Raw genomic sequence first — 26516 nt, 5'->3', positions numbered from 1 at the left:
GGGGGCAGGGCAAGAGGTGGAGAGACTTTGCTTTACAGTCCTTGGTTCCTATGGTGTTATCAAGTCATCTGGAGAGCAAACTTAAGGTTGAAGCCAAAGAAAGCTGAAGACCCTCCCAATTCAGGAGCCCCAGGGCTCCCACTTCCTCAGGCAGATGGCCAGCCCTTCTGCTGCCATTCTAACTGGACCTGTGCACACTGTAGCAGCGGAGGGCACACAGCAGGAGGGGGGATGTTCTCTCATAGCTCATTGCTTAAACAAAGCCACCTGCAGTGCTAACAGGAAAGATGTAGGGTTCCCTTCCACGGCCTGCAAGCAGATATAGAAAAGAACAATCCTGGACTTAGAATCCAGGAACCTGGGTTCAAGTTCTCACTCTGTTACCTACCAGTGAAACGGCATTGGGCCAGCCACTTCATCTCTCCAACACTCAGTTCCCTAACCTGCAAAATGGGAATGATGAAACCTACTGCATAGTACTCTTGTGAGATTAAATGAATCAACAGGTGTGATATACATACATATATATATATATATAGAGAGAGAGAGAGAGAGAGAGAGAGACAGAGTCTCGCTCAGGCTGCAGTACAATGGCACAATCTCAGCTCACTGCAACCTCCACCTCCTAGGTTCAAACAGTTCTCCTGCCTCAGCCTCCCAAGTAGCTGGGATTACAGGCGTGTGCCACCAGGCCCAGCTAATTTTTTTATATTTTTAGTAGAGATGGGGTTTTGCCACGTTGGCCAGGTTGGTCTTGAACTCCTCACCTCAGGTGATCCGCCCGCCTCAGCCTCCCAAACTGCTGGGATTACAGACGTGAGCCACCACGCCTGGTCTAAAATACTTTAAAAACTACAAAGTGCAGGCCATGTAAATGTTAAGCAGTTTGTAAGCTGAGCCAGCATTACGGGAAACCCAGGTATGGCCAGCACTGAGCTCACACCCTCCTGTTCCTGGTCAGGAGGGGCTGTCAGCTGAGTGGGTCGGGGCTGGGAGGGGAGTGGCCAGTATTAAGAAATGACTTCCTGGCAGACTTGGTTATGTCAACTGCCCAAAACCAAACTCATGATCTCACCTCAATCTGACTCCAAATCTGCTCCTCCCCACATTTCCCCATTCATCCAGTCATCAGGCCAAAATTTTAGAGTCTACCATGACTCCTTATTTTGTCTTCGACCTGAAACCTTTTTATCAGCAAATCCCATTGGCTCTATGTTCAAAATATATCATCACCTCAACTACCTCTTGCTGCCACCATCCCTACAGTCCTGACCCAGGCTGCCCTGGCTCTCCCTTGGATTATTGCAGTAGCTTTCTCACTGATCTTCCTGCTTTAGGTCCTCTTTAGTCTAATTTCCAGGGTGGTTCTTTTAAAACAGGATTAGATGATGTCATCTCTAGTTCTGGCCAAGATGGAGGCATAGTGACCATTTACCCTTATACCTTAAACAACTGAAAAATTGGAAAACACATATGATACAATGGTTTTCAGACCCTGGACAATAGGCAGTGGAGAATTGTCATTCCTGAGAGGGAGAAACACATGAGATGAACTTTACTATTGCTCCAGCTTACTGCCTGGAGATAGTTTCCAGGCTGCAGTGCCTGGAAGGCTGGGGAGGGGGCCCCAGGCTAAGCCTAGCATCGTCTCTGAGTTGTGGAGAGGTGCCAAGAATCTGGAGGAGGTTAGGACAGTAAGAGTTTGCAGGACCAGAGAACCTTGGAGGGTCCCCCCAAGTTTTCAGCTGAGCACTGATAGTGCAGATGTGTGAGGAAACTATCTAAGGTGAGGGAAGGAGCCTCTAAAAAGGATGAGGAAGGAAAATCCCTGGAGCTCACATAGGGCAGCCTTTAATCCAGGGCTGACCTCACCCCACTACTGAGGTAATGCCCTTTGAACACTCTTCCTCATCTCTCATGAATTAGGAAGTTTTGCCATTTTACTTGAATGCAATGTGAACTACTCTTGGCCCTGTGTGAGCTCCGGGGATTGCTTCCTCTAACCGTTTCTGGTGGTTCTTTCTCAGCCTCAGGCGTGCCTGGATCCGCAGCTGAAGACTCGCGGGGACCCTTTGCAGGTCTCTGGAGTGCTGTCTCTGTGAAGCTCTCTCTTCTCTGAGACACTGCCCAGTCAGCCCTATCCACTGGACTCCTAACTCCATCTCCTTGATTCTGGGAGGTTGCCAGACTCTGCCCGAGTCCCCTTTCCTGGTGCTGTAGCAATTGGAGGGCTCCCTCATTTGGTGCTCCTCTCTCAGAAATCACTGACCTGTGCTGCTGATGCCCTGTGTCTGAAAGCCATTTTGTGCATTTTTTCCCCTAGCGTTTTAGTTGTTTCAGATGGGAAAGTAAATGCATTTTGTGTTACTGCATTCTTGTCAGAGGAAATTCATGAAAATTTATGTTCACTCAAAAACCTGTACAGAGTTGCTTCTAGAGGTTTTGCCATTGCCAAAATGAAGAAATAACCTAAATCTCCTTTGACTGGTGAGTCGATAAAACAAACTGTGTCTAGCCATACAATACAGTGGAATATTCCACAAAATCCCATGCACGATGGGCTTCTCAATGCAGTATGCTAAGTGAAAGCATTGGATGAATCTGTAATGCAGTATGCTGGGTGAAATAATTCAGACTCAGAAAGGTACCTGCTTTATCATCTGTGACCCATGCATGTACCACTCTCGTGGGGGTGGTTGCTGATAATGAGGGAGGCTCCTGCATGTGTGGAGGCAGGGAATATATATGAAATCTCTTTACCTTCTGCTCAGTTTTGCTGTGAACCTAAAACTGCTCTAAAAAAAAAAACAAAATTAAGGGTTGGGTCGGTTGCGGTGGGTCATGCCTGTAATTTCAGCTTTGGGAGCCTGAGGTGTGAGGATCCCTTATTGAATAAGTAGATTTCTATGGCAAAGCAGAATAGTGCTAATTTTTCCTCTTTCAATATCATTTCAGAATAAGAGCCTGGTGTGATTGCCAACTCCAGTGGTGACAAAAGGATGGTGATTTTTTCTTTTCTATTTTCTTCTGTTTGTTTACAAGTTTTCACTTATTATAGCTTACTAGTGAAGTGAAACTTTCGTGATTATGTAGTGACTCTCTTTATCCTAAAGTCAGTTTTGTCTTTTTGTCCTAAATCCTTATTTAGAAAAATATTATACAGCTACCCCCGCTTAAATTTGATTAAATGCTTGCTCTCTGTATCTTTCTCCACCTTTTCAGTTTTAATGGTTCTGTAACCTGGTGTTTTGTGTATGTTTGTTACAAATAACATATAGCTTGCTCTTACGTTTTTATCCAATTTGCCTATTTCCGTATACTATTTGGTGAATTTAACATTTATTGTGATATTATATTAGTACTTTTTTCACCATCCCACTTTGTATATTCTATTTGTTCCATTTTTCTGTGCTTTACCCTCCTTAGTGCTCTTCCTTCCCCACCTTTCTCTTTTGTGCTTGCTTGGTGTTTTTTGTTTTTTATTAATCAATTGCTACTTTCAATTGTTTTGGAAGTGACACACTTTTATTTCCATTCTTTTGTTGATTACCCTTTTAACCATCTAGAACATAGTACAAACATTTTATGTAACATAGCATTAATATTTAATCTTCCTCTTGAACAATTTAAGAACTTTATTTATTTTTATTTTTATTTTTTTTGAGACAGAGTCTTGCTCTGTCACCGAGGAGTAAAGTGGCCGGATCTCAGCTCACTGCAAGCTCCGCTTCCCGGGTTTGGGCGCCTGTAGTCCCAGCTACTCGGGAGGCTGAGGCAGGAGAATGGCGTGAACCTGGGAGGCGGAGCTTGCAGTGAGCCGAGATCGCGCCACTGCACTCCAACCTGGGCGACAGAGCGAGACTCCATCTCAAAAAAAAAAAAAAAAAAAAAAAAAAAGAAGAAAATGCCTTTATTCTTGAAAGATAGTTTTGTAGGGTTCACAATCCTTGATTGATTGTTATCTTTTGGCATGCTGGAGATATACTTCCACTGACTTCTAGCTCCTTTATTGCTGTGGGAAAGCCTGTTGTCAGTCTAATTGTGGTAGATTTGTGGTACTGTGGGTGGTCTGGGTTTTCTTTCTCCTGCTGTAAAGAGTTTCTTATTGTCTTTGGTGTTCTGCAGTTTCATTATAATGTACATAGGTGTGGATTTATTCTACTTTTTCCACCTTGGTTGCATATATGTACACTATGGTGGTGTATGTTCTGTGGATTCACACCTTTCATCAGTTCTGGAACATTCTCAGCTCTTACCTCTTTGGATATTGTCTCTCTCTCATTGTCTTGATTTTTTCTTTCTGGGACTCTGGATATGTTAGAGTTTACCATTCTAGGGTTCATTGCTCCTGGCCTTGTTTTCATAGTTTTAATCTCCTTATCTCTGTCTGCTGTTAAGCCTAGTCACTTCTTCAACTTATCTTCCAGTTCATTTGTTCTCTCTTAATTGGTGTTTTAAATGTTATTTACCCCATCCACTTAGTTTTTTATTTTTATAATTATAATTTTTATTTCTAAAAGCTCTATTTGGTTCTTTTTCAAATCTGCCTGTTATTTTTGCTTGATTATTAAGATATCCATTTTTAACAGAAAATAACAAGTGTTGGGGGGGATATGGAGAAATAGTAACTCCTGTAAACTGTTGATGGGAATGTAAAATGGTGCAGTCTCTGTGGAAAGCAATATATCGGTTCCTCAAAAAATTCAAAATAGAATTACCATATGATCCAGCAATTCCACTTCTGGGAATATACCCAAGAGAATTGAAAGCAGGGCCTCAAAGAGATATTTGCACACCCATGTTCATAGCAGCATTATTCACAACAGCCAAAAGATAGAGGTAACCTGAATGTTCATCAGTGGATGAATGGATAAACAAAATATGGTATAAACAATATAATATTATTCAGTCTAAAAAGGGAGGAAATTCTGACACATGCTACAACATGGGTGAAACTTGAAGACACAATGTGAACTGAAATAAAACAAGTCCAAAAAGACAAATACTGCATGACTTCACTTAAATGAGGTACCCAGAGTAATCCAGTTCACGGAGACTGAAAGCACAATGGCAGTTGCCGGAGATTGGGAGGAGGGGAAATGGAGAGTTGTTTGATGAGTACTGAGTTTCTATTCTGGAGATGGATGGTGGTGATGACTGCACAACAATGTGAATGTACATAACACCACTGAACTATACACTTAAAAATGGTTAAGATGGCAACTTGTGTTATGTGCATTTGACCACAGTTAAACATAATTTTAAAATGTGGAACTAGTATTCATTTTTTATTTAAATATTTTATAAATTATCATATTGGTATAGTGTGGTAGTTTACAGCAAGACTCTGTATTCCAAGTGCTCATATTCAACTTACAGTCTATAACCTCAAGCAAGGAGCTTAACCCCATTGTGCCTTAGTTTTTTTAATCCATCAAGTGAGGATAAGAATAATACCTATCTCATAGATTTCTGCGAGTATTAAATGAATCAGTACATGATGAAGCACTTACAGTAGTGTCTGGCACATACAAATACTCTGTAAATATTGCTTATTATTATAAGTCTCTAATATTCTGACATCTGAAGCCTTTGGGGTTCTAAATTAGCTTGTTTTTTTATGCTGCCCACTTAAGATGTTTTTTATTTTTCAACATCTCTGATCTTTGATTGTGAGTTCATATTTGGAGGATCTTTGGGAATCCTGAGGCTCTAAATTTGAGATATTTTCCTCCAGACCATCTGCAATTTGAGACCACCTTTACTGCCATCAGTTATCTCTGCTTCATGTAGGAGCCCTGGTTCAGCTCCCTTGTCTGCAGCGTGTCCAGGTTTAGCTCCCCTGCCAGCCTCCTCCATATAGGTCTCGACCCAAGATTTTAGTTTATTGCTCCCAGATCATCACCTTAGTTTCCGCTCACAGTTCTGATAGTTTTGTTTTATTTTGTTTTGTTTTCTGGGTTTCTATTTTCTTTGTTTTTGGCATTTGAGAAATTCTGTTGTTTCCTAAGAACGTAGTACAATATGAACAAGTATATTTCATCTAGGATCTGACTTAACTATAGCAAGAGAGTCCTCAGAAAACCCAGGCTTTCACACAGCTGCCAAAAAAGTCCATGGGGCTTAATTCTTTGACCATTTTGAGTGCAGGGACTTATTCATGCTTACATCCTCACAACCCAGCTTGGGAGCTGCCTCATACCCGGCAGCTGATCCTTTTTGTTTTTTCAATGTAAGAAGCCACACTGAGGGCTCTCCGGGTGGAAAAATTTAGGACACAGGACCAGCATTTCTTTCCAGCCACTTGGGCATCCCTGATCGAATGTCACCCTTGACTGCCTAACTCATCTCCTTCCCAAGGCACAGGTTATCCCTGGCTCCTGGCTGATGATCACAGGCAGGGAGGGAGGGAAAGAAGCAAAGGGAGAAGGCCCTGTGTGGGAAGGAAACTTGCTCACCCTGGCTTCTCTAATCTGCAGCTCACTCTTGCTGCCACTCAGCAGATCTGGTCTCCCTAACTCTTTTTTCCCCTGCCTCTACTTTGAGACTCAATTGCTTCCCCAGAACTTTTTTTCTCCCCAAGTCAAAGAATGAAGGTTCAATGGTCCCAGCTCAGTTCTTATCAAGCATTCCAGCTAGCCTATGCCAGAGATGTCACACGGCTCTTTAATAATAGTGGCCATAGCTGTAATAACAATCACAACAGTCGGTAACAGTAATCACACCAACAGTAGGGCAGTGCATTTTATATTACAACTGGTTTCTTGCTCCAGTAGGCTTTGGGGATGGGTGAAGACGGACAGGGCTGGCACAGACCCTTTCCTCCTCCTCTCCAGCCCACAGTGATCTGGGCTTTCACAAGACAGCCTGCTTCCATTCAGTAGTGTGGGAAAGTTCCTTCTCGGCTTAGCAATACCTCTGAGACCTTGGCCTGCAGGCTGGCGTGTTCAGTGGGCCGCATCTCTCCGTGGGATGCTGGGAGCACCAAGTGTGGCTGAGCTCGGGCTGCTGACTTCCTCTGGGCGCCTCTGGGCTGTGAGGGTCTCTTACAGGAATTGAGGCCCTTTGCTGCTCCAAGAAATGCTGAGGTTGTGGGCAGAGGGGTGTACCCAAGGGGGCTCTTGCTCTGTGTCTGACTTTGGGGATCCCCAGGTGGGCAGGGCAGGAAGGAAGCGGCTCCCAGCACTGCAAAGGGGCGGCAGCATTACAGCTCAGCCTAGAATAAGAGAGACCGATGAAGAGAAACTCAGATTATTTGAAACTGGACAAAGTGGTGACATGTGCAAAATGAGTCTTCCTTTTCTGAGGCACTTTGCTTCTCTCCCTACCCTGCAGAGGGCCAGGAGGTCTCATGAGCCTTTCCACTCTCTTCCTTATCAGAATCTTCTCTCTAGAAAGGATCTGATAGTCTCATTCTGTCAGAAAAGAGAAAGAAAGGCTTGGTGTGTTCTATTCCCTAAGGTATTTGCATTTAACAGAAATCTCTGACCTAAGGAATTTCAGCCTTAATAGTGCAATCTCAGGCTGTCCCTTGCTTGGAGGGAAAGTTATTTGGGATGTAAAGAGTTGTCAGAGCCATTTAAATCAAGCCTAAGGATGGATTGGCACCTCCCGGGTAGAGGACAGGAGGGAAGGCACAGTGGGTACGGCAAAGGTGCCTTACCTTGCGGACATTGTAGATCCAGTTAAGATAGGCTGAGACCTTGGTGTACACTCCTGGGGTGCTCGGGCCCCCGCAGCCATAGCCCCAGCTAACGATGCCCACCACCTGCCACTGGTCAGATTGGTACATCAGGGGCCCACCACTGTCACCCTGTGAGGGACCAGAACAGAGACTGCTGGGGAGGGCAGGTGAGGTTGGGGAGGGCTTCTCCTTCCCGGCTTCCTGAACTGGCCCATCTGTACCCCTGAACTCCCTGCTGCCCTCCGATGTTCCACCCTCACCCTCTTTGCTCATTAGCACCCTGGAATGCTCTTCTCTTCTGGGGCAGAAGGGCTTGTCTGTGGGCAAGTAAGTTGCAAGCGTGCTGTTAGCCTTCTCTCAGAGATTCACAGCTCACATTAGCAAATTAAAGGCTCTGAGAGATGCCGTAAAAAAAGTCTGGTTATTGGCCAGGCGCGGTGGCTCTCGCCTGTAATCCCAGCATGTTGGGAGACTGAGGCGGGTGAATCACTCGAGGTCAGGAGTTCGAGACCAGCCTGGCCAACATGGTGAAACCCTGTCTTTACTAAAAATACAAAAATCAGCTGGGCATAGTGGCAGGCGCCTGTAATCCCAGCTGCTCAGGAGGCTGAGGTGGAGAATCACTCGGACCAAGGGGCGGAGGCTGCAGTGAGCTGAGATCAAACCCCTGCACTCTAGCCTGGGCAACAGAATGAGACTCAGTCTCAGAAAAAAAAAAGCCTGGTTATCATTGTTTAACCTAGTAGTTCCAAAATTTATTTAATTACTTATAGAGTGCCTATTTTGTGCCAGGTAGTGTTCTAAGCAATTGGGATCCAACTGATAAAAAAACCAAAAGATCCCTGCCCTCAGAAAGCTTAGGATCAAATAGGGTGAGAGACAGTGAACAAGCAAATAACAAAACAAGAAAATGCCAGATAGTGAAAAGTGCACTTATCTGGGAGTCCTTATCAGCTCCTTTAGCCCCTGGGGCTTCCTCCCTCTGAACCCAAAACTAGCCTAAATGCCTGTTTAATGCTACCCCCTTTCTCCCAACCAGTGTGAGATCCCTGAGGGGTCTCCAAAGACTACCATGTTCATGGTACACAAGCGATGACTAAGAGATGCCTCTTAAGTGAAGGAATTTAATGACTGGAAATGGAGGTGAGAGTAGGGTAGGGGTTTTAATGAAAATGGTTCAGGCCAAGCACGATGGCTCATGGGAAAATCCCTTGAACCCAGGAGTTTGAGACCAGATTGGTGCAACACAGTGACCCTGTCTCTATTAAAAAACATAAAAGAAAAAATAGAAAAAAAGAAAATGGTTCAGACGATCCTCTGGAAGTATGGGGGAGGAAGAAGGTCTACAGGGATTGCTAAACAGTCCTGATGGCCAATGAGGCCAGGGTGAGGGGCACGCACGGGGGCTCTTCCAGCATCCCGCAGGTGGTAGTTCTTTCCTAGTGTAGTTCAGCAGCTTGGGGACAATCACAGAGAAAACAGACCTGGGATTCCTGACCTCAAGGGGCTAATCATTCCGTAGCTAGTGAGAAGAGTGGGTGGGGAGGATGAGTAATGTAATCTTTGTTGTTGTTGTTTTTAGATGGAGTCTTGCTGGGTCACCCAGGCTGGAGTGCAGTGGCGCAATCTTGGCTCACTGTAACCTCTGCCTCCTGGGTTCAAGCAATTCTCCTGCCTCAACCTCTCAAGTAGCTGGGGTTACAGGTGCACCACCATACTCGTCTAATTTTTGTATTCTTTTTAGCAGGGATGGGGTTTTACCATGTTGGCCAGGCTGGTCTTGAATTCCTGACCTCAAATCACCTGCCCTGCCCGCCTCACCCTCCCAAAGTGCTGGGATTACAAACGTGAGCCACCACACCCAGCCGGTAACATCATCTTTGAATGTGAAAGAGATTCTCTGATTGTCTGCATCAATCCATCCACCCACTCATCTATTCGTACATCTTTATCTGACTGTATCCTTTCCTTCCCTCCCTTTCTTCCTCCCATAATCACACACTGAGTGCCCGTGATATGCAAGGCTTCCTGTGGGGCATGCAGCCTTTGGGTTTTCTCATCTCTCTAGAACCTAAACCCTATTCCTAGAACTCCCCATGATTCTTGGAGGCCCCACCTGGCAGGTGTCCACACCCCCTTCTGGGATGCCTGCACACACCATCTTCTCGGTGACTTCCCCCTGGTACGCATCGTCTGCATTGCACCGTATGCTGTCAATGACCTGGACTGACGCCTGCAGCAGTATGTCAGACATCTTCCCTGGGAGGGTAAAAACACTCACATTCCCATGCTTGCCTTCTATCCCCCAGCCCTGGATTGCCAAACCACTTTGCTTTCTGCCTGGCGCCTTGGTGCTTGGTCCTCTGGGATGGGTTTCTCTGAAGGATGGTCTTCCTTCCCATCACTTCTGGAAGCTGCTCCCTCATACATGGGCATCTCCTGCCCTGGGGTGCTACACCCAGGACTTACCTCCATTTTGCTTTGTAAAGCCCCATCCAATGATCCAGAGTGGGGTGGCTGGAGTGAGCTCCTCATCAAAGAAGGGCAGGCAGATGGGCCTGACCATGCCTGCCAGGAGCACAAAGGAAGAAGGAGATCTTTTATTCATCATAATTGTTAATTTTCTGTAAATTATGATGCTTTATGATTATGGGGATCTTGCTGGTCTGGGAGAGACTGGGTTAGCTAATTCCTGCAGATAGTAAGCAACTTGGCTCTGGGCATGCCTTTAATAGGCAAACCAGCCAACCCAAAGCCTGTATCCCCAACCATTTCCTTTATCTGACTCTCAGACACCAAGCCAGTATTTTCCCTGCCCTAAATCACCCCAGGGACAGATACTAGACAACCAGAGGCTGACCTCTATAGCCTAGAGAATTGTCCACACTCTCCAATCCCAAGCATGCTCAATCTTGCCTTCCCTACCTTGGCCAGACCTGCCCATGGAAGCCACGGGTGGTTCTGGGCCATGCCTTCCCCTCACTCCTGTCTCCTGGTGGACCCAGATGCTCCCCAGGTGTCCCTGTGTTGTGGGGGTTTCTCTCAGAAGCTATAAATAATAACCTCTTCTTTCAAAGTTAGTTGTGTCTATATCTGTCACCTTACCATACCTGATTAAAACAATTCCCAGGTACAAATCTTGAAACATACCCCAGGGTTCAGGAGAGCCTGGCAGTTAAGCTCTCTGAAAGGGGTCACACCAGGGTCTCTAGAACACTTGTTCCATGGGATGCTAGTAGAAGTGGCATGAAAAAAGGATTCTGTGGTCAAATAAATTTAGAAAATTTATGCAATAAAACAGATTATTTTAAAAATTTCTGATACCTTTAATAAACTAATGTGCTCCAAGAAGGGAGCTGTAGTATTAAAATGCTTCCCAAACTTATTTGACAATGGAATCCTCTCCTCTCCAAGGGGCCAGTGTCTTACGGACCCCACAGTTGGGAATGCTGATCTAAATACATTTCAATATAAGCACAAGGCATCCAACAGAGCTGTTCAAAGACTCTGCAGGCTGCTTCGCAGATAATGGGTTCCCTGCCCCTGGAGGAGAGCAAACAGGAGCACAATGACTCCTTGGCAGGGATACTGAGCAGGCTCTCAGGTATTGGTCAGTGGTGGGGAATGAGCTCGATAATCTTTTTAAAAGGTCTCCTAAAACTCTAAGATCGGATGAAACTCCAGTTCTCCATTGAGGGGCTCCACATAGGGAAGACAGGCCTTGGAAGAATCTCCAGCATGGAATGGAGTGGAGGTGTTAGCTGACAGCTTGAGGAGGCCTCATGGCATCAGTGATGTTAGGCTGACATATTAGTTACAGACAAATGGGCAAGCTGAGGTCTTGAGAGGAGAAATTATGTGCCAAGGTCACTCAGTGAGCTGACAGCAGAGTGGATGTGAAAACTGATGGAAGGGGCTTGGGTGGCCTCAGGCCCTGCTTCTCACCTGAGAAAGTGAGTGGGAGCTGCAGCTTCATGAGGGCGATGTCATTGTCTTTGGGGTACATGGGGTTGAATTCAATGATGATGATCTTGGCCACAGCCAGGGATGGGAAACTGCCCAGTTTGTCTGAGCCAGCCCGCACCTTCCAGTTGAACACATCGGTATGTTTCCTGGGGACCGAGACAGCTGGGTTCAGGCCTGATCCAAGCCTGAGGAGGCTTTGCCAAAGGCTGGGTCCCCAGGGCCCTGGGGATTGGGGTACTGGGTATCACTGCATTGGGAGGGAAAGATGGTGGTGGCGCAGGGATAGTAGAGAAGGGGCAGTCTTTTGGCACTTACAAGAAGTCGAATTCAAAAAGGGGATTTGACACTTTTTCTTTAGTGAAACCTGCCCAAGGAAATCTCAAGGAGGGCTGGGAAATGGGCTCCTCTAATGCCTGAGTTCTGGGGTCCTGGCGCTCTCTCCTCCAACCCTTTTCATTGTGTTACTCATGCTGTCAGTTACATTACGTGCTTTCTTTTTCCCAATGCCAGGCACAGCTTAGTGTGCAGAGATGTTTTTCTAAGAAAGAATTTATAGCTCTTGCCAGAATCTCAAAAAAATAAAAAACAACAACAACAACAAAATGGTTAAAAAACGCTGGCTTAGATCATGAGTGCCTTGAAGACAGCAGTGGGGTCTAATGCACTCGGGCACATCATCTGGTGCTTGGTACCTGGTAGGTGCTCATTAGATATTGAAAGAATGAATGAATAAAAGTGAAGGGGGGGCGGGACATGGTGGCTCACACCTGTAATCCCAGCACTTTGGGAGGCCGAGGTGGGCGGATCACTTGAGATCAGGAGTTCGAGATCAGCCTGGCCAACATCGTGAAACCCTGTCTCTACTAAAAACACAAAAATTAGCCTGGCATGGTGGCACATGCCTACAGTTCCAGCTACTTGGGAGGCTGAGGCAAGAAAATTGTTTGAACCTGGGAGACGGAGGTTGCAGTGAGCCAAGATAGCACCATTGCACTCCAGCCTAGGCGACAGAGCAAGACTCTGTCTCAAAATAAATAAATAAATAAATAAATAAATAAATAAATAAATAAAAAGTGAAGGGGGCCTGGGAGTGGCCCTTCCCCGAGGTAAGGCCAGGCCTCTCTGTGGACTGAAAAGGAACCTATGCTTTTTAATTTTTTTAAAGTTTCCAGACATAATGAGGAAGTGGCTATGACTCTAGACCCTGGAACAACTTCCTGGAAATAAGCAAAAAGAGTGAGTTCTTGGAACTTCAGGCAGGTGGGAAGAGCTTTTGTGGCTTGAACGATATGGGGGTGGGGTGAGGACTCTGGGTATCTGATGGTGTCCCACCAGGAAGAGGCCATGCTTGGTGACCCGTACCCTCTGCTCAGACACCCAAATGCCTAACAAAGGGCATCATGGCCATTGTTTCATTGGGGCCACCACACCCTGGCAAACGTCTCTAGTGGGAGAGTGAAGAGAAGGAGGGTGTCAGGAGACAGGACTCCAAGCTCTCTGGCCCCTGACTGGCTTTGGTCCCCAGAGACCTCCTTACAGCTGGGGCCTTACCTGAAGCAATGGGCTGCTGTGAGGACCCAGTGGGGGTCCAGGATGCTCCCTCCACAGACGTGCTGTTTGTCGTACTGGATGCTGACCTGCCAAGGCCAAGAATCCACAGAGGCCTCCTCCCCGCCCACCACACGGGGGGTTTTCAGGCTCTCCCCACAGGCTGGACACAGGCAGAGGCCGGAAGTCAGGCTTTTGGGGATGAGGCTGCCTCCCCTCAGTACCCAACATGTGCTCTAAGCAGGGACCTTCTGGCTGGGGCCGGAGTGGGGAGAGGACCAGGCCAATTGGAGTTATTCATGGGAGGTATTGAGTGTCCCAGACCATAGGCTTTCCCCAAACCTCCCTCTCCTTTTTCTTTTTCTTTCTTTCTTTTTTTGGTTTAAGATGTGTTCAGGAGGTTAGACTACGAACACGGGTGTGTCCATTGTGCTGGGAATTTGTGACCTTCCCAAGTGATGCAGAACTACGAAAGCCCTGCCCAGGTGGCGTGTCCCCAGCCACTCCCACTGAGTAACAGTAAACAGACACCCACAAGCTGTTTTGTGACTCGGAAGTGGACTGTCCCAAACTCCCCCTTCTCCAAGTCTGTTCCCCGTGCCAGGGGAGTCTCTCAATCTAACATCCTGTCTTCCTATTAACTGACCTGGCTTTCACATCCCCCAACCCCTGGAACTCCAGTAAAGCCCTCAGGTCCCACCTCTCCACCCATGCTCTGCCTCTCCAATTCTTCTGGCAGCCACCACCATGGTGGCCATTCTAAAGGGAAAGGCTGCTTCCCTTCCCTGTGTGTCAGGCGCCGTGCTGGCCTGGAGCTTTTCAAACACCATCTGATTTCAAACACTGCTTTCTCCATGCCACCTTGCCCGCTCCCCCAAAGCCCTTCAGGATCTCCCTTGAGGGCAAAGTAGAGTTTCCACTCCTCCTGGCAGCCTCCTGCTGTTTCATATAAAGTCTCTGTCTAGCCAAATTGATCTGCTTGTAGTTCTCTAAAAAGTCATTCTGTTTTTGATCCAAAAAGATGCCCTTCCCATTGAAATGCTGTCTCCTCTCCTAGTTCTCGAAATCAGGGATCCCCAAACCCTAACCCCCGGACCTCAAACCAGTACTGGTCCGTGGCCTGTTAGGAACCTGGCTGCACATTAGGAAGTGAGCGGCAGGGGCAAGTGAGCATGACCACCTGAGCTTCACCTCCTGTCAGATCAGAGGTGGCATTAGATTCTGTAGGAGCACAAACCTTATTGTGAACAGCACATGTGAGGGGTCTATGCTGTGCGTTCCTCATGAGAATCTAGGCTAGGTGTGGCGGCTCACGTCTGGAATCCTAGCACTTTGGGAGGCTCAGGCGGGCAGATCAGCTGAGGTCAGGAGTTCGAGACCAGCCTGGCCAACATGGTGAAATGCCGTCTCTACTAAAAATACAAAAATTAGCCAGGCGTGGTGGCACATGCCTTTAGTCCCAGCTGGGCTGGTGGCGGGCACCTGTAGTCCCAGCTATTTAGGAGGCTGAGGCAGGAGAATTGCTTGAATCCAGGAGGCGGAGGTCGCAGTGAGCCGAGATCGCAACACTGGACTCCAGGCTAAGTGACAAGAGCGAGACTCAGTCTCAAAAAAAAAAAAAAAAAAAAAAAAGAGAGAGAGAATCTAATGCTTTCTATCCCCCTCTTGGTTTGTGGAAAAATTGTCTTCCATGCAACAAGCCCCTGGTGCCAAAAAGGTTGGGGACCACTGAATTCTAGATCATTCATTAATCTAACCAATTTGTGTCAAGTGCCCTGTCTTGGGGCAGTGCTGGGTGCTGGGAGAGAGTGGCGGGCAAGACAGACAACATGGGCTTTTCCTCCTTGAACCTACAGATGCATTTTTCAGTGTTTAGCCTGGGCCCCCAGTCCCTGGGAATTTCCCTTTCTCTGGCATTCCCACAGGCTGTTCTGGGTGTTGGCCACCCTTTCAGTGTTGTTGAGTTTAGGTCTTGTTTTCTTGGTAAAACAGAGGCCCCACAAGGGAGGACCTGTCACTTATGCTCCTTCATGCCTTCAGGGCTACTCAGTGCAGAACCTTAGATGGTCTGGCCATTTGTTCATTCATTCATTGACCAACCACTACGTGTCAGATCCCACACACTAGGTATTGTGGGGTCGGAGTGGGGAGCACGTGATAATGAATGAAACTCTCAACATCCTGCAGGGAAGCATACACACTCCTAAATTGCAGAGGCAGCATTGTGACCTTCTTCCCTTAGGTGTTCTAATTTCTGGCTATCCTTCCAGGCCAGTCTCAGTTCTCTGTGAAGCTGGTAGGATGAGATGAGCCACAGTGCTTGTTTTCTTCTCTGATCTCCTCTGTTAGAGCTAGAAGGGTCCCTAGAGATCCTTGATGGGCAGCTGGACTAAACAACCTCTTGGGAAAATGAACTTCAGGAAGGTCAGGTGAATGACTTGAGGCCACACTGGAAGTGAACGGGACTGGTGCCCAGGTCTTCTGACCCCTGTCCAGCTCTCTCTGTAGCATGTCCACTGTGACTGCTACTCAGTCTGGCATTTTCCACATGCTGTCTTGCATCTCTCTCTTACTTAGTCATAAGCTACTGAGGATAGTGGCCAATTATTTCACTCATCTGGTACTTTCTACTTCTAGCCAACAACTGACAGAGTGAGACATATTCTAACTGTTCAATGAATATTTGCTCAAATAATGAATGTGGGTAATCTGATCTTGGATACCTGAGCTGATTGTGACGAAGAAGGCTATGTAGGTCCTGACCGGGGTGGTAGGCAGTGGAGGCCCCGTCCTGCCCTTTTCAGTCTTCCTAATGCTCTCTCCCAGGTCTCCACTTAGGTTGTGGAGCCATGCACAGATGGTAGAAGGGGGAAACTGAGGCTTGGAAAGACCCAGAAAAAGAAAGTGACCTGCCCAAGGCCACCAACAACTCGAGGGGGCATTGACCTGCAAGCCCAAGGGCTATAGACCAAGGCAGAATGAAACTTGGAGTCCCAGAAATTTAGGAGTGAAGATGAAGGTCTTCCTCCTTGCTCATTGCTGGCCCAGGCCCCAAACCCTCAGAGATCGGGGGTACTCACCAAGACAGTGCAGGGAGACCAGGGAGCCTGAGAGACAGGGCCTGGAAAACAGACACAGCACCCTGTGATTTAAGCTTTTTGCTCAGCTGGGAGGTAGGGACTTAAGCCTCCCAATGCTATTAATTCAAGTCCCCTCCCAATACCTGGGGAATGTGGAAGCTGCACAGTGGGGAACATGTGGAGAGCGCATTGACATCCATTGCATTTCCTGCATTGACACTTCCATTTGATTGGATTCAACACCCCCACTGCTGAGTACCTATGGTGCACTGGGCCCTGCCTGCTTCAAAGCCTAGCCTGGGCTCCTGGGACCCAAGAGGGAAGAGGGCAGATCCCAGAACAGAGTCTGTGGCACTGCGGGCTTTCCAAATGGAAGAATGGAATTTTGAAGGAATTTTAGGCAAAGGATCATTCTGGACCAATCCTGTCCATTTCAAGATTTACTTTCAGTGAATGAAGGGGACCAGCCCCTTCACCACCTGTGGGCATTTCTCGTCAGGTGGAACGAGAGACTTGAGAAAAGAAAGAGACACAGAGACAAAGTATAGAGAAAGAAAAGTGGGCCCAGGGGACCAGTGCTCAGCATACAGAGGACCTGCACCACCTGCACCGCACCACCTGCACCGGGTCTCTTGAGTTCCTCAGTTTTTATTGATCATTATCTTTACCATCTCGGAGAGGGGGATGTGGCAGGACAATAGGGTAATAGTGGGGAGAGGGTCAGCAGGAAAACATGTGAACAAATGTCTCTGTGTCATAAACAAGGTTAAGAAAAGGTACTGTGCTTTGATGTGCACATACATAAACATCTTGCTGCATTAAAGAGCAGTGCTGCCACCAGCAAATCTCACCTCCAGCCTAAGGCGGTTTTCTCCTATCTCAGTAAATAGAACATACAATTGGGTTTTACACCGAGACATTCCATTGCCCAGGGACAGCAGGAGACAGATGCCTTCCTCTTATCTCAACTGCAAAGAGGCCTTCCTCTTTTACTAATCCTCCTCAGCACAGACCCTTTACTGGTGTCTGGGCTGGGGGATGGTCATGTCTTTCCCTTCCCACAAGGCCATATCTCAGACTATCACAGGGGGAGAAACCTTGGACAATACCTGACTTTCCTAGGCAGAGGTCCCTGCGGCCTTCCGCAGTGTATTGTGTCCCTGGGGTACTTGAGATTAGAGAGTGGTGATGACTTTTAACAAGCATACTGCTTTCAAGCACTTGTTTAACAAAGCACATCCTGCATAGCCCTAAATCCATTAAGCCTTGAGTAAACACAGCACATGTCTCTGCAAGCACAGGGTTGGGTGTAGGGTTATAGATTAACAGCATCTCAAGGCAGAAGAATTTTTCTTAGTATAGAACAAAATGGAGTCTCTTATGTCTACCTCTTTCTACATAGACACAGTAACAGTCTGATCTCTCTTTCTTTTCCCCACAGGTGAATAAGCGGCCCTCAGCAACATCCCTGAATGCTAAGAAGCCAGCCTCCTCTCTGAACCGCTTTGCCACAACGTGACAGATTTTAACTGGATGCTCTGCTCTAAAGCAGGGTGATGAGGCTCAGGAATGGGCCACCCACAAGGGCCGTGGAGCCTCTTCCCTGGAGCATCAAGAAGGTGGGGAGCTCTGGCTGGGTAAGTGGTGGGGAAGGACAAAGTGACTTTGGAATCTTGATTATTGGGCAATTTATTAGAAAATTTACGGCAGTAGCAAAAACTATTTACTATCCAGATTGATGGAAAGGTCACATTATCCACCCCTCTGACTTTGAATAGGACAACACACTTTGTCCAGCTGTCCATTGTGTTAAAAACAAGTCAACACAGAAAACCTCTCCAAAATGTGAGTCTATAGCTCTTGGCATTGAATGATCTGTCTGGCTAGGAGTTCTTCCTGATGTCTGGCTTACATTCCCTGGCTGCTTAGGGTTCCAGGTGAGCTGGTTGCAACCTGAAGAGCAGCATCCATGTGGGGGCCTTCTGTAGGCCACAAGGTGTTCCCTCACTTACCCACTTGAGTTCCTCACATGAAGCTCCTGGCTGTTTTCTGTGATTTCAACAACATCCAGATCCTGGTCTGGGCCAATCTCCACAGCTCTGAAAGTGGGTTTGCTGCTCACATCGAGAGAAACAGAGAGAGAGAGAGAGAGTTGTGAGCTGGGGCAGGGGGTTAGAACAAGATGGTAGAGTTGGCTCCCACTCTCAGGAGACAGGGTGGCGGAGAATGCCTGGTGGGGAGTGGCCAGGGAGTGGAGGTGGTCTTAGTCAGTGAAGATGGGGCTTGCTTTGCTATACTATAAAGAATATATCCTTGGCATCCCAGGACTCAACCCTTGGTGCTGTGCTGATGTAACTTGCTTTCTTGGGCAGGGACTCCAAATCCAGAACCCAGAGCCCTGGAGAAATGTTAAGGGTCTCCTTTCCAAACTCCCGGCTCTGCCCTTATTTCAAATATCCCAGCAATGTCTTCTGGTTCACAGCAGGGAAACAAAGAGGCATAGGGGCCCAGGTTAGCTCCCTTCTCACCTGGGAGGGAGTTGGAATGTGGATATTTGGTTCTCCAAACAAGGCATCTGGCTTGACTTTAATAGTGGGGGTATACTTTTGGCCCCCTTAGGGCTATTTAATAGAACAGGACTGGATTGTCTTCGTGAGAATCCAAACAAACGGTTATCTCAACTGGACCACCCTCCCTCTTTCTCTCTGCTAATCCACGCTTGCCTGCTTTCAAACCTTGGGTTGAAGTTTTTCCTCCAACAGGAAGTCTTCCCTGATTAATTCCATCTCTCTGATTGTTCCTTTACTGAATCTGCCTCTTCTAAATCTTTTCCTTCCATCCCCAACCATGCTAGTAATGCTAGCAGAAGCTCTCCATGGAGGGGTGGGTCAATCCATGATACTGGTGGTTTGGCACATTCTCAGGCAGGAATGCTGTCACTTCCTGGAAGGACCCAGGGAGGACTCGGACCTGGGAGGACTAGAGTCCATTTTAAGAGTCCTCATAATCTAGGTTCTGTCCCTGGTTCTGGCACTAGTTTGATGTGTGGTCTTGGGCAGGTCACATTCTTTTTCTGGGTCTCTCTAAGCCTCAGTTTCCCCCTCTATAAAAAGATGCATGGGGCTGGGCACAGTGGCTCACGCCTGTAATCCCAGCACTTTGGGAGGCCAAGGTGGATGGATCACCTGAGATCAGGAGTTCAAGACCAGCCTGGCGAACATGGTGAAGCCCAGTCTCTACAAAAATACAAAAATCAGCCGGGCATGATGGCGAGTGCCTGTAATCCCAGCTATTGAGGAGGCTAAGGTGAGAGAATCGCTTGAACTTGAGAGGTGGAGGTTATAGTGAGCTGAGATAGCGCCATTGCACTCCAGCCTGGGTGACAGAGTGAGACTCTGTAAAAAAAAAAAAAAAAAAAAAAAATGCATGGACTAGATGATCCCTAGGGTCTTCCACATCTTGAAATGCCTATGGTTCTAGGACAAGAAGGGCCTCCAATCTAGGAGGAGGAAAGAAAGTAGAGAAATCTGAGACCTAGAAGGAGGAAATATGGTGGAAATGGACATTCCCAGGAAAGTTAACTTCTGTTCACCGATTCCATCCCAATGAATGATTCTGATGAACTTTGCTTTTGTAAAGCACAAGAGTCAGGTGGTTTGGTGCCTTAGTGAGCTCCAAAAGGACAGAAATTCCAGGAACCTATCACCTTAAGATCCTCTGGAGACACCTGCGTTTCATAATCAAGCCTCAGCCTACTGTGCTAGGTACGGCTGACGGCTGATGCAGCAATTGACTAGACTACAGTGGGGAGCGGGGGCTGGCTGCAGCGAGGCTGGGCTCAGTGGCTGTGGGAAGAGGGGAGAATAGCAGGTGCCGGGCATGACTTCCTCACTCTCCTTGAAATGAAGGTGGCGGGGTGTGCTTTCTGGAGGGTACTGGAAGTTGCCCCCTGTGGAGAGTAGAGAGCAGCAGAAGCCTGATGAGGAGAGAAGAGAGAGGCAAATAATTCTGATTGATTTGTAATGGCTGCCTGGAGCATTTACTGAAAAAGCACTTTGAGGCTGCATGAGGGATCCATGGGAGAGAGTTCTGTGATCCATTGGTGATGTCTGCCTGGTAGAGATGTTTTTGTTTTTGGCCTAGTCTCTGGCCAAATCCTGAAGAAGTTTGAGGCCTGCCAGAGATAGGTTATCTTACTCTGCAACTGAATGCATGGGTTCCTATCCATCCTCTCCAGCTAAACTCTCTGAGTGATCAACCATCTCATCAGCCCCTTCCTTTATAGATGATGTCCTACATGAGAATAAAGAATCACCCAGTGTAGAAACAGAAACACTATGAGAACTCCTAATGTGCAAGAATTAGGGATCTTGGGCTCAAATTCTAGCCCTCTACCTCCCAACTACTACTCTAGCAAGTTACTTACTTTCTTTGAGCCTATTTATGAAATAGATATAATAACTATCTTTTTGGGTTTCTGCCAAAATCAAAAGAATATAAATATATAAAATGCAAATTACTCTTATTATAATCTTACACCTTTTCATCCACTCCAAATTTGGAACTGCTTTTGAAATTTGCAGAGAGAGCTGGGATTGCTGAAGATGGGGCCCCACTGAAACTAGGCTCACTTAAGCTAAATCTTAACCAACGAAACTTTGAATAAGTTAACTTGGCTTTTGTATTACTGGGCAGGAACAGTTTCTGGCAAAGTCAGGACAAAGGAGTGAAGGTTGAGGAGTAAAGGAAAGGAGAGGACTGCACAGAAGCTAGAAGTTGTGTGTGTGTGTGTGTGTGTGTGTGTGTGTATGTGTGTGTGTGTGTCGGAGGGCAGCACACATTCTCTCATTGGCATTCCAAAACCATCCTATGATGCATGGACTAGATGATCCCTAGGGTCTTCCACATCTTGAAATGCACATGGTTCTAGGACAAGAAGGGCCTCCAATCTAGAAGGAGGGGGTACTATGAGGTTGGTATTACTTCCCCCAATTCACTCCTGAGAAACCTGAGGCTTAGGAAATTTAACTTCATGTTGCTTATAAGTGAAATGCTGGGATTCAAAAGCCATTCTGCCTGGCTCCAATGCCTGTATTTTTTAGGAAAGAGAGAAGAAAGGAGGAAGGAAAGGAGGAAGAGGAGGAAAGAGGAAGAAGGGAAAAAGGAGAGAGGCTCAGGTTGGTTACCTGCTGTAGCCCATCTGCCTGCAGGCTGTCTCGGCCAGAGCTGCTGTGAAGTTGTCGAAACAGGCAGAGAACCAGTTCCCTGTGGCCGGGTCCAGCACCTGCAGGGTGGATCGGTCCTTGGAGAGGCGGACTAGAAGGAAAAGAACCTGGGTTAGATGGAAGGAGGGGCCCATCTGGCCCATCCCCCTCAGAACTCATCATGAGATCAGTCCAACCTCCCCCAGCCTAGAACTGGGGGTACCACAGAGCCCCAACACTTTCAATGTCAAGGGAATTTCCTCCATTTGGCTTTGTCTATTTGGGCCCCATTTTGACAGTAGCTAGTGTGACCAGACGTCCCGGAGTCAGTCTCTGTTTTGACCTGTTGCCCTGGCCCAATGGTTAATAGAGCCCCCTTTTGCTCTTACAGGTATCAGTTTTGATGATCAATTATGTGGTCACTCTACCCAGAGACCATATACAACTTGTTTAAATTGTATGGACCACATACCCATGGTCCATGCAACTTGCTCAGCCTGGGGAAATGTCTCAGAGAGGGACCTAGGTCCTTCTCCAAGAAAGGTCAGAGGGGGAGGTTGAGTGAGAAGTCCTATTGGCAGTAGGATGACAGGTGCATTTGACTTCTGATAAGGGCATTTGACAGGCATTTGATTTCTGATAAAGAAAGAGCAAATACACAGGAAGTCACTCAGCCCTGCCCTCAGAAGCCCCATCACTCATCTCCTACCTATCTTTATTTCTTCAGAGCCCAAGCACCAGGGGGATGAAGGTAGAAGAGTCCAGCCCAAGAGAGAATGTGGGTTTTATGCTCAAAACACCTATCCATTGAAACGACCTGGCTCAGTCCTGTCACATAGTGCATCTCAGCAAACACTAAAGAATAGAAGGACCAATAGCTGGCAAAGTGGCTGAGAAGTCTCTTTTCTAGTCTCCTTGAAATAACAGATCTCATAGAAAGGAGGAACGCTCCAAGGTCACCCAGTCTAGCCCTCTGCCTGAAATCCACCCAGGCGCAGCACGCATGGGGCAGGTTCAGTTACAATTTCCTGTCCTTTCTGGCTCACATTTGTTCATCAAATAGTTACTGTTTGCTGTGTGTTAAGTACTGGGATTTAAAGATAGACAAGACACAGTCCTGCTCTCAAGAAACTTATACAGCAGGGTACAGTGGCTCACGCCTGTAATCCCAGCACTTTGGGAGGCCAAGGTGGGCGGATCACCTGAGGTCAGGAGTTCGAGGCCAGCCTGACCAACATGGCAAAACCCCGTCTCTACTAAAAATATAAAAATTAGCCAGGCGTGGTGGCTGGCACCTGTAATCCCAGCTACTCATGAGGCTGAGGCAGGAGAATCACTTGAACTTGGAAGGCAGAGGTTGCAGTGAGCCGAGACCAAGCCATTGCACTCCATCCTGGGCCACAAAGCACTCTGCCTCAAAACAAAAACAAAAACACACAAACAAAAAAAGAACCTTATACAACAAGGATGAACAGTGACAAGTAGGTGGCAGATACTATGCAGTGGGCCATGGGGGCCTGAGCAGACCTCCTGCTGGGCCCACTCCTCTCGTCCCTCAGACCCTGCACTCACCTGCCACTGCAGGCCCTTCGGGGAAGCTCTTGACACAGTGCTCCTCATCCTCTCCCAAGGGACAGTCCAGCTCCCCGTCACACAGCTGCTTCCTTGGGATGAAGTGGAGGTGCTGCCCGCAGAGGAAGTAGTATTTATCCAGAATCACCTTGACTGGAAGGCAAGTGCAGGGAGGGGCAGAGAGGGCTGAGGGTCAGGCCTGAGTAGGGAGAGGCTGGGTTTTCCTGGCGATGATGCTGGGCTCTCAGACGCATGTGTGAGTTCCAGGCTCAGTTCTGCTATTTGGTAGCACATAGACTTGGCCTGAACCTCAGCTTCCTTGTCTGTAAAATGGAGATAGTAACACCGGCCCCATACCCACATGATGTCTGAGGATCAAGAGAGGTCACGTGTGTGGGAGAAATTGAGAAACAGGCTGGTACCTGCCTCTTACCCCCAGTGCTGGCTCAGTACGTTCTGGTAACAGAGGAGGAACCCAGAGTCTGAAGACCCAGTTCTGAGTCCTAGCTCTGCCACCTACCGTGGAACTTAACTTTTTTGTTTTTTGAGATGGAATCTCGCTCTGTCATTCAGGCTGGAGTGCAGTGGCGGGGTTTTGGCTCACTGCAGCCTCCGCCTCCCAAGTTTAAGTGATTCTCCTGCCTCAGCCTCCCGAGTAGCTGGGATTATAGGCACGTGCCACCGTACTCAGCTGATTTTTTGTATTTTTAGTAGAGATGGGGTTTCACCATGTTGGCCGGGCTGTTCTCGAACACCCAACCTCAGGTGATCCACCTGCCTCGGCCTCCCAAAGTGCTGGGATTACAGGCGTGAGTCACTGTGCCCAGCCATACTGGCCAACTGTATATGGATCACTTTCCTTCCTTAGTTCTCAGTTTCCTCATCTGTACAATGGGATGATAGTATCTATAATATCTGCCTCACAGGACTGTTGAGAGCATGTGGTATGATGGTAGTTGTGAAAATGTCTCGTAACTATCAAGTATAGTTCTAGAGTTGGGTGCTTTTATCTGGGTGAAAGAACTGTTGAAAGATAAGAACACATGCACACATGCAGGGGGATCAACACACTCTGGGGCCTGTCGGGCGGAAGGCAGAGGCAGGGAGAGCATCAGGAATTACAGCTAATGGTTGCCGGGCTTTATACCTCAGTGAAGGGTTGATCAGTGCAAACCACAATGGCACGCTTACCTATGTAACAAACCTGCACGTCCTGCACATGTACCCCAGAACTTAGAATAAAAGTTGAACAAAAAAAGTAATTAAAATATATAAAAAAAATAACTAAAATTAAGAAAAAAAGAGAAAGATCTGTTAAGGGCTTGGTCCTTGGTTTTTTTGTTTCTCTTGCTGTCTTTAGATTCTGCCAGCTGCTTTCGAATTCTGTTGTTCTTTTGCCATCTTGGGATGATGGAAAGATGTTGAGTGTGTTTAATCCTTCAGGGAACTGATATTTTAACACTTTTTCTGGCCGTGCATGGTAGTTCACACCTGTAATCCCAGCACTTTGGGGTACCAAGGCAGGAGGATTGTTCGAGCCCAGGAGTTCAAGATCCGTCTGGGCAACGTAGTGAGATCCTTGTTTCTCCAAAATAAAAATAAAAAAAATTAGCCAGGCATGGTGGTGTGCCCCTGTGGTCCCAGCAACTTGGGAGTCTGAGGCAGGAGGATTGCTTGAGCCCAGAAGTTTGAGGCTGCAGTGAGCCATGATCACATGATTACACTCTAGCCTGGGGGACAGAGTAAGACCTTGTCTCAAGCAAACAAACAAACAGACAAACAAACAAACAAACTTTTCCTTAGTGAAGACTCATAGCCAAACACCCTGGCAGGAGGGGACTCCTCCTTCGTAACTGAATTCTCTCTTGGCCTGATGGGCCCCTCTCCAGTCCAGTATCATCCTGGGCTGGTCTTAAGAGTAGTGGCATTAAATCTAATAATGGTCCCTGCTTGTCACCGTGTTAGGAGCTTTCCATACATTTCCTCATGTAATCCTGGTAACAGTCTTGGGAGGGAGGTGTTATTACTAACTCACATTACAAACAGGGACATGGAGAATTGAAGGTCAGGCTTTATTTTCCCAGGGCACACAGTACTTCCAGTGTACAGCCAGGGCCCATCTAACTCTCTGGGGAAGCTTGAGATGTGATCGCTGGCCCTGATGCTCCTGGCTTGAGTGAAGCAAGGGAGAAGGAGGACCCAGGTATTACCTAGCTCTTTGGAGTTTGGTTTATGATCAGGAGCCAGAGTGAGGCAGAGTCACCCCAGCCTCCTGGGACAAATCCAGGACACAGCGTTGCCAGTTGAGACTCCAGAAGCCATAGGTTGAGAGAGCCCGGCCCAGGATGGAGGACTGGGTTACAACCTCTGATTACAGAATCTAGGGGCCAAGGATGTGGAAGCCATGTCGGACCTTCTGGGACAGGGAGTGTCTAGCTCTAAATTATGCTTCAGTGCCTGCCTGGCTTTCCCTGGATAACTCTGGCCCCCTTTATCTCCACTGCGGCAGAGTGCATGCTTATGGAAAGCAAGCTCACTTCAACATTAGCCTGAATAGAACAGGATGGCAAGTCTGTTGATGGCACTGCAAACCTCCATCGTGTGGGCAACCAAGACCAAGGAGAAAGGGTTTGGGGTCATTTGCATCTCACACCCATCCAGGGCTCCCAGGGCTTTGAGTGGGGTTTATGTTGTGGCTCTACTTTTCTACCGCCATGAGATGGAAATGAACCTGTTCAATCAGGGCACTGGGGTCCTGTCCCAGCCTTGACCCTGACTGCCGCTACTCCTCTCCGAGCCTCAGTGCTCGCGTGGAAGGGGGACCAGAGGCTCTCTCAGTGTCCTCCAACCAGGCAGTTGGCTGCTACTGCTTGAAATGTCACCACAGTTACAAGTGCAGATTCCTGAAAGGCCAGCTATTCCCTGGCTGCACAGGCAGTCCTGCCCCAATTAGCAAATGCATGTCCTGGGTCACATTTCGCCTGCTGCTGTGTGATGACACACTCTTTTGCAAAACTTGGTTTTTAGCTTGGTCGTTTACGTATGTTATCTCATTGGTGCTCAGGATATCGCTTTGAGGGAGGAAGGACATTTTACAGGTGAGGAGACTGAGGTTATGAGGCAGTGAAGGACTTACTCAAGGTCATGCAGCAGCAAGTGGCAGAGCCAGGATCCCTGTCTCAGGTGTCCTGATTCCTAGTCTGGTCCCCAGTGCCCTACTTCTTGCTGTGAAAAGTTGCGGTCAGTAACCTGCTGTGCTCATGTGGATAACAAAGGCAATGACTCCATCATAAGATGTGGGAGCCGAAAAAGACCCACATCCCTGCTCCTTCAGTTGAATCTTCTTTATCACGGATAAGGGCCTGAGGCAGAGAGGCCTGCTCAAGACCACACTGGGCCTCAGGCACTAGCCATGGTGAAGGCCAGGCTGAAGGGGGCCAGGTGCCAGCTGCCTGGGGGGTC

At 47.6% G+C, this 26516-nt stretch overlaps 2 protein-coding genes across 4 annotated transcripts in view; one reads left to right on the top strand and one right to left on the bottom strand.

The window, feature by feature from the left end:
* FXYD6 (FXYD domain containing ion transport regulator 6) overlaps positions 1-26516 on the top strand; it is a 286618-nt gene continuing 260102 nt past the window's right edge. Inside the window, exon 1 of one of the 3 annotated variants that reach the window (XM_050758478.1) lies at positions 1-4. The gene's annotated coding sequence lies outside the window, so the exon portion shown is untranslated. Of the gene's footprint in view, positions 5-985; positions 990-4606; positions 4611-26516 lie in introns of those variants that run through there. The other 2 variants (XM_050758474.1, XM_050758476.1) reach the window with 2 other exon arrangements.
* Positions 6651-26516, bottom strand: part of TMPRSS4 (transmembrane serine protease 4) — a 42901-nt gene continuing 23035 nt past the window's right edge. The window contains exons 4-13 of the mRNA XM_050758480.1: positions 23055-23207; positions 21465-21594; positions 18291-18392; positions 16279-16319; positions 13202-13361; positions 11630-11796; positions 10154-10252; positions 9801-9943; positions 7664-7813; positions 6651-7216 (exon numbers count right to left, since the gene is read on the bottom strand). Coding sequence (XP_050614437.1) covers positions 7205-7216; positions 7664-7813; positions 9801-9943; positions 10154-10252; positions 11630-11796; positions 13202-13361; positions 16279-16319; positions 18291-18392; positions 21465-21594; positions 23055-23207 — 1157 coding nt within the window. The 3' untranslated portion in view covers positions 6651-7204. The remainder of the gene's footprint in view (positions 7217-7663; positions 7814-9800; positions 9944-10153; positions 10253-11629; positions 11797-13201; positions 13362-16278; positions 16320-18290; positions 18393-21464; positions 21595-23054; positions 23208-26516) is intronic.

Source organism: Macaca thibetana, chromosome 14 (genome assembly GCF_024542745.1).
Source record: "Macaca thibetana thibetana isolate TM-01 chromosome 14, ASM2454274v1, whole genome shotgun sequence".
Lineage (NCBI taxonomy): Eukaryota > Metazoa > Chordata > Mammalia > Primates > Cercopithecidae > Macaca > Macaca thibetana.
The sequence above is the reverse complement of the archived record's forward strand: the minus strand, read 5'-3'. Positions and strand labels throughout refer to the sequence as shown.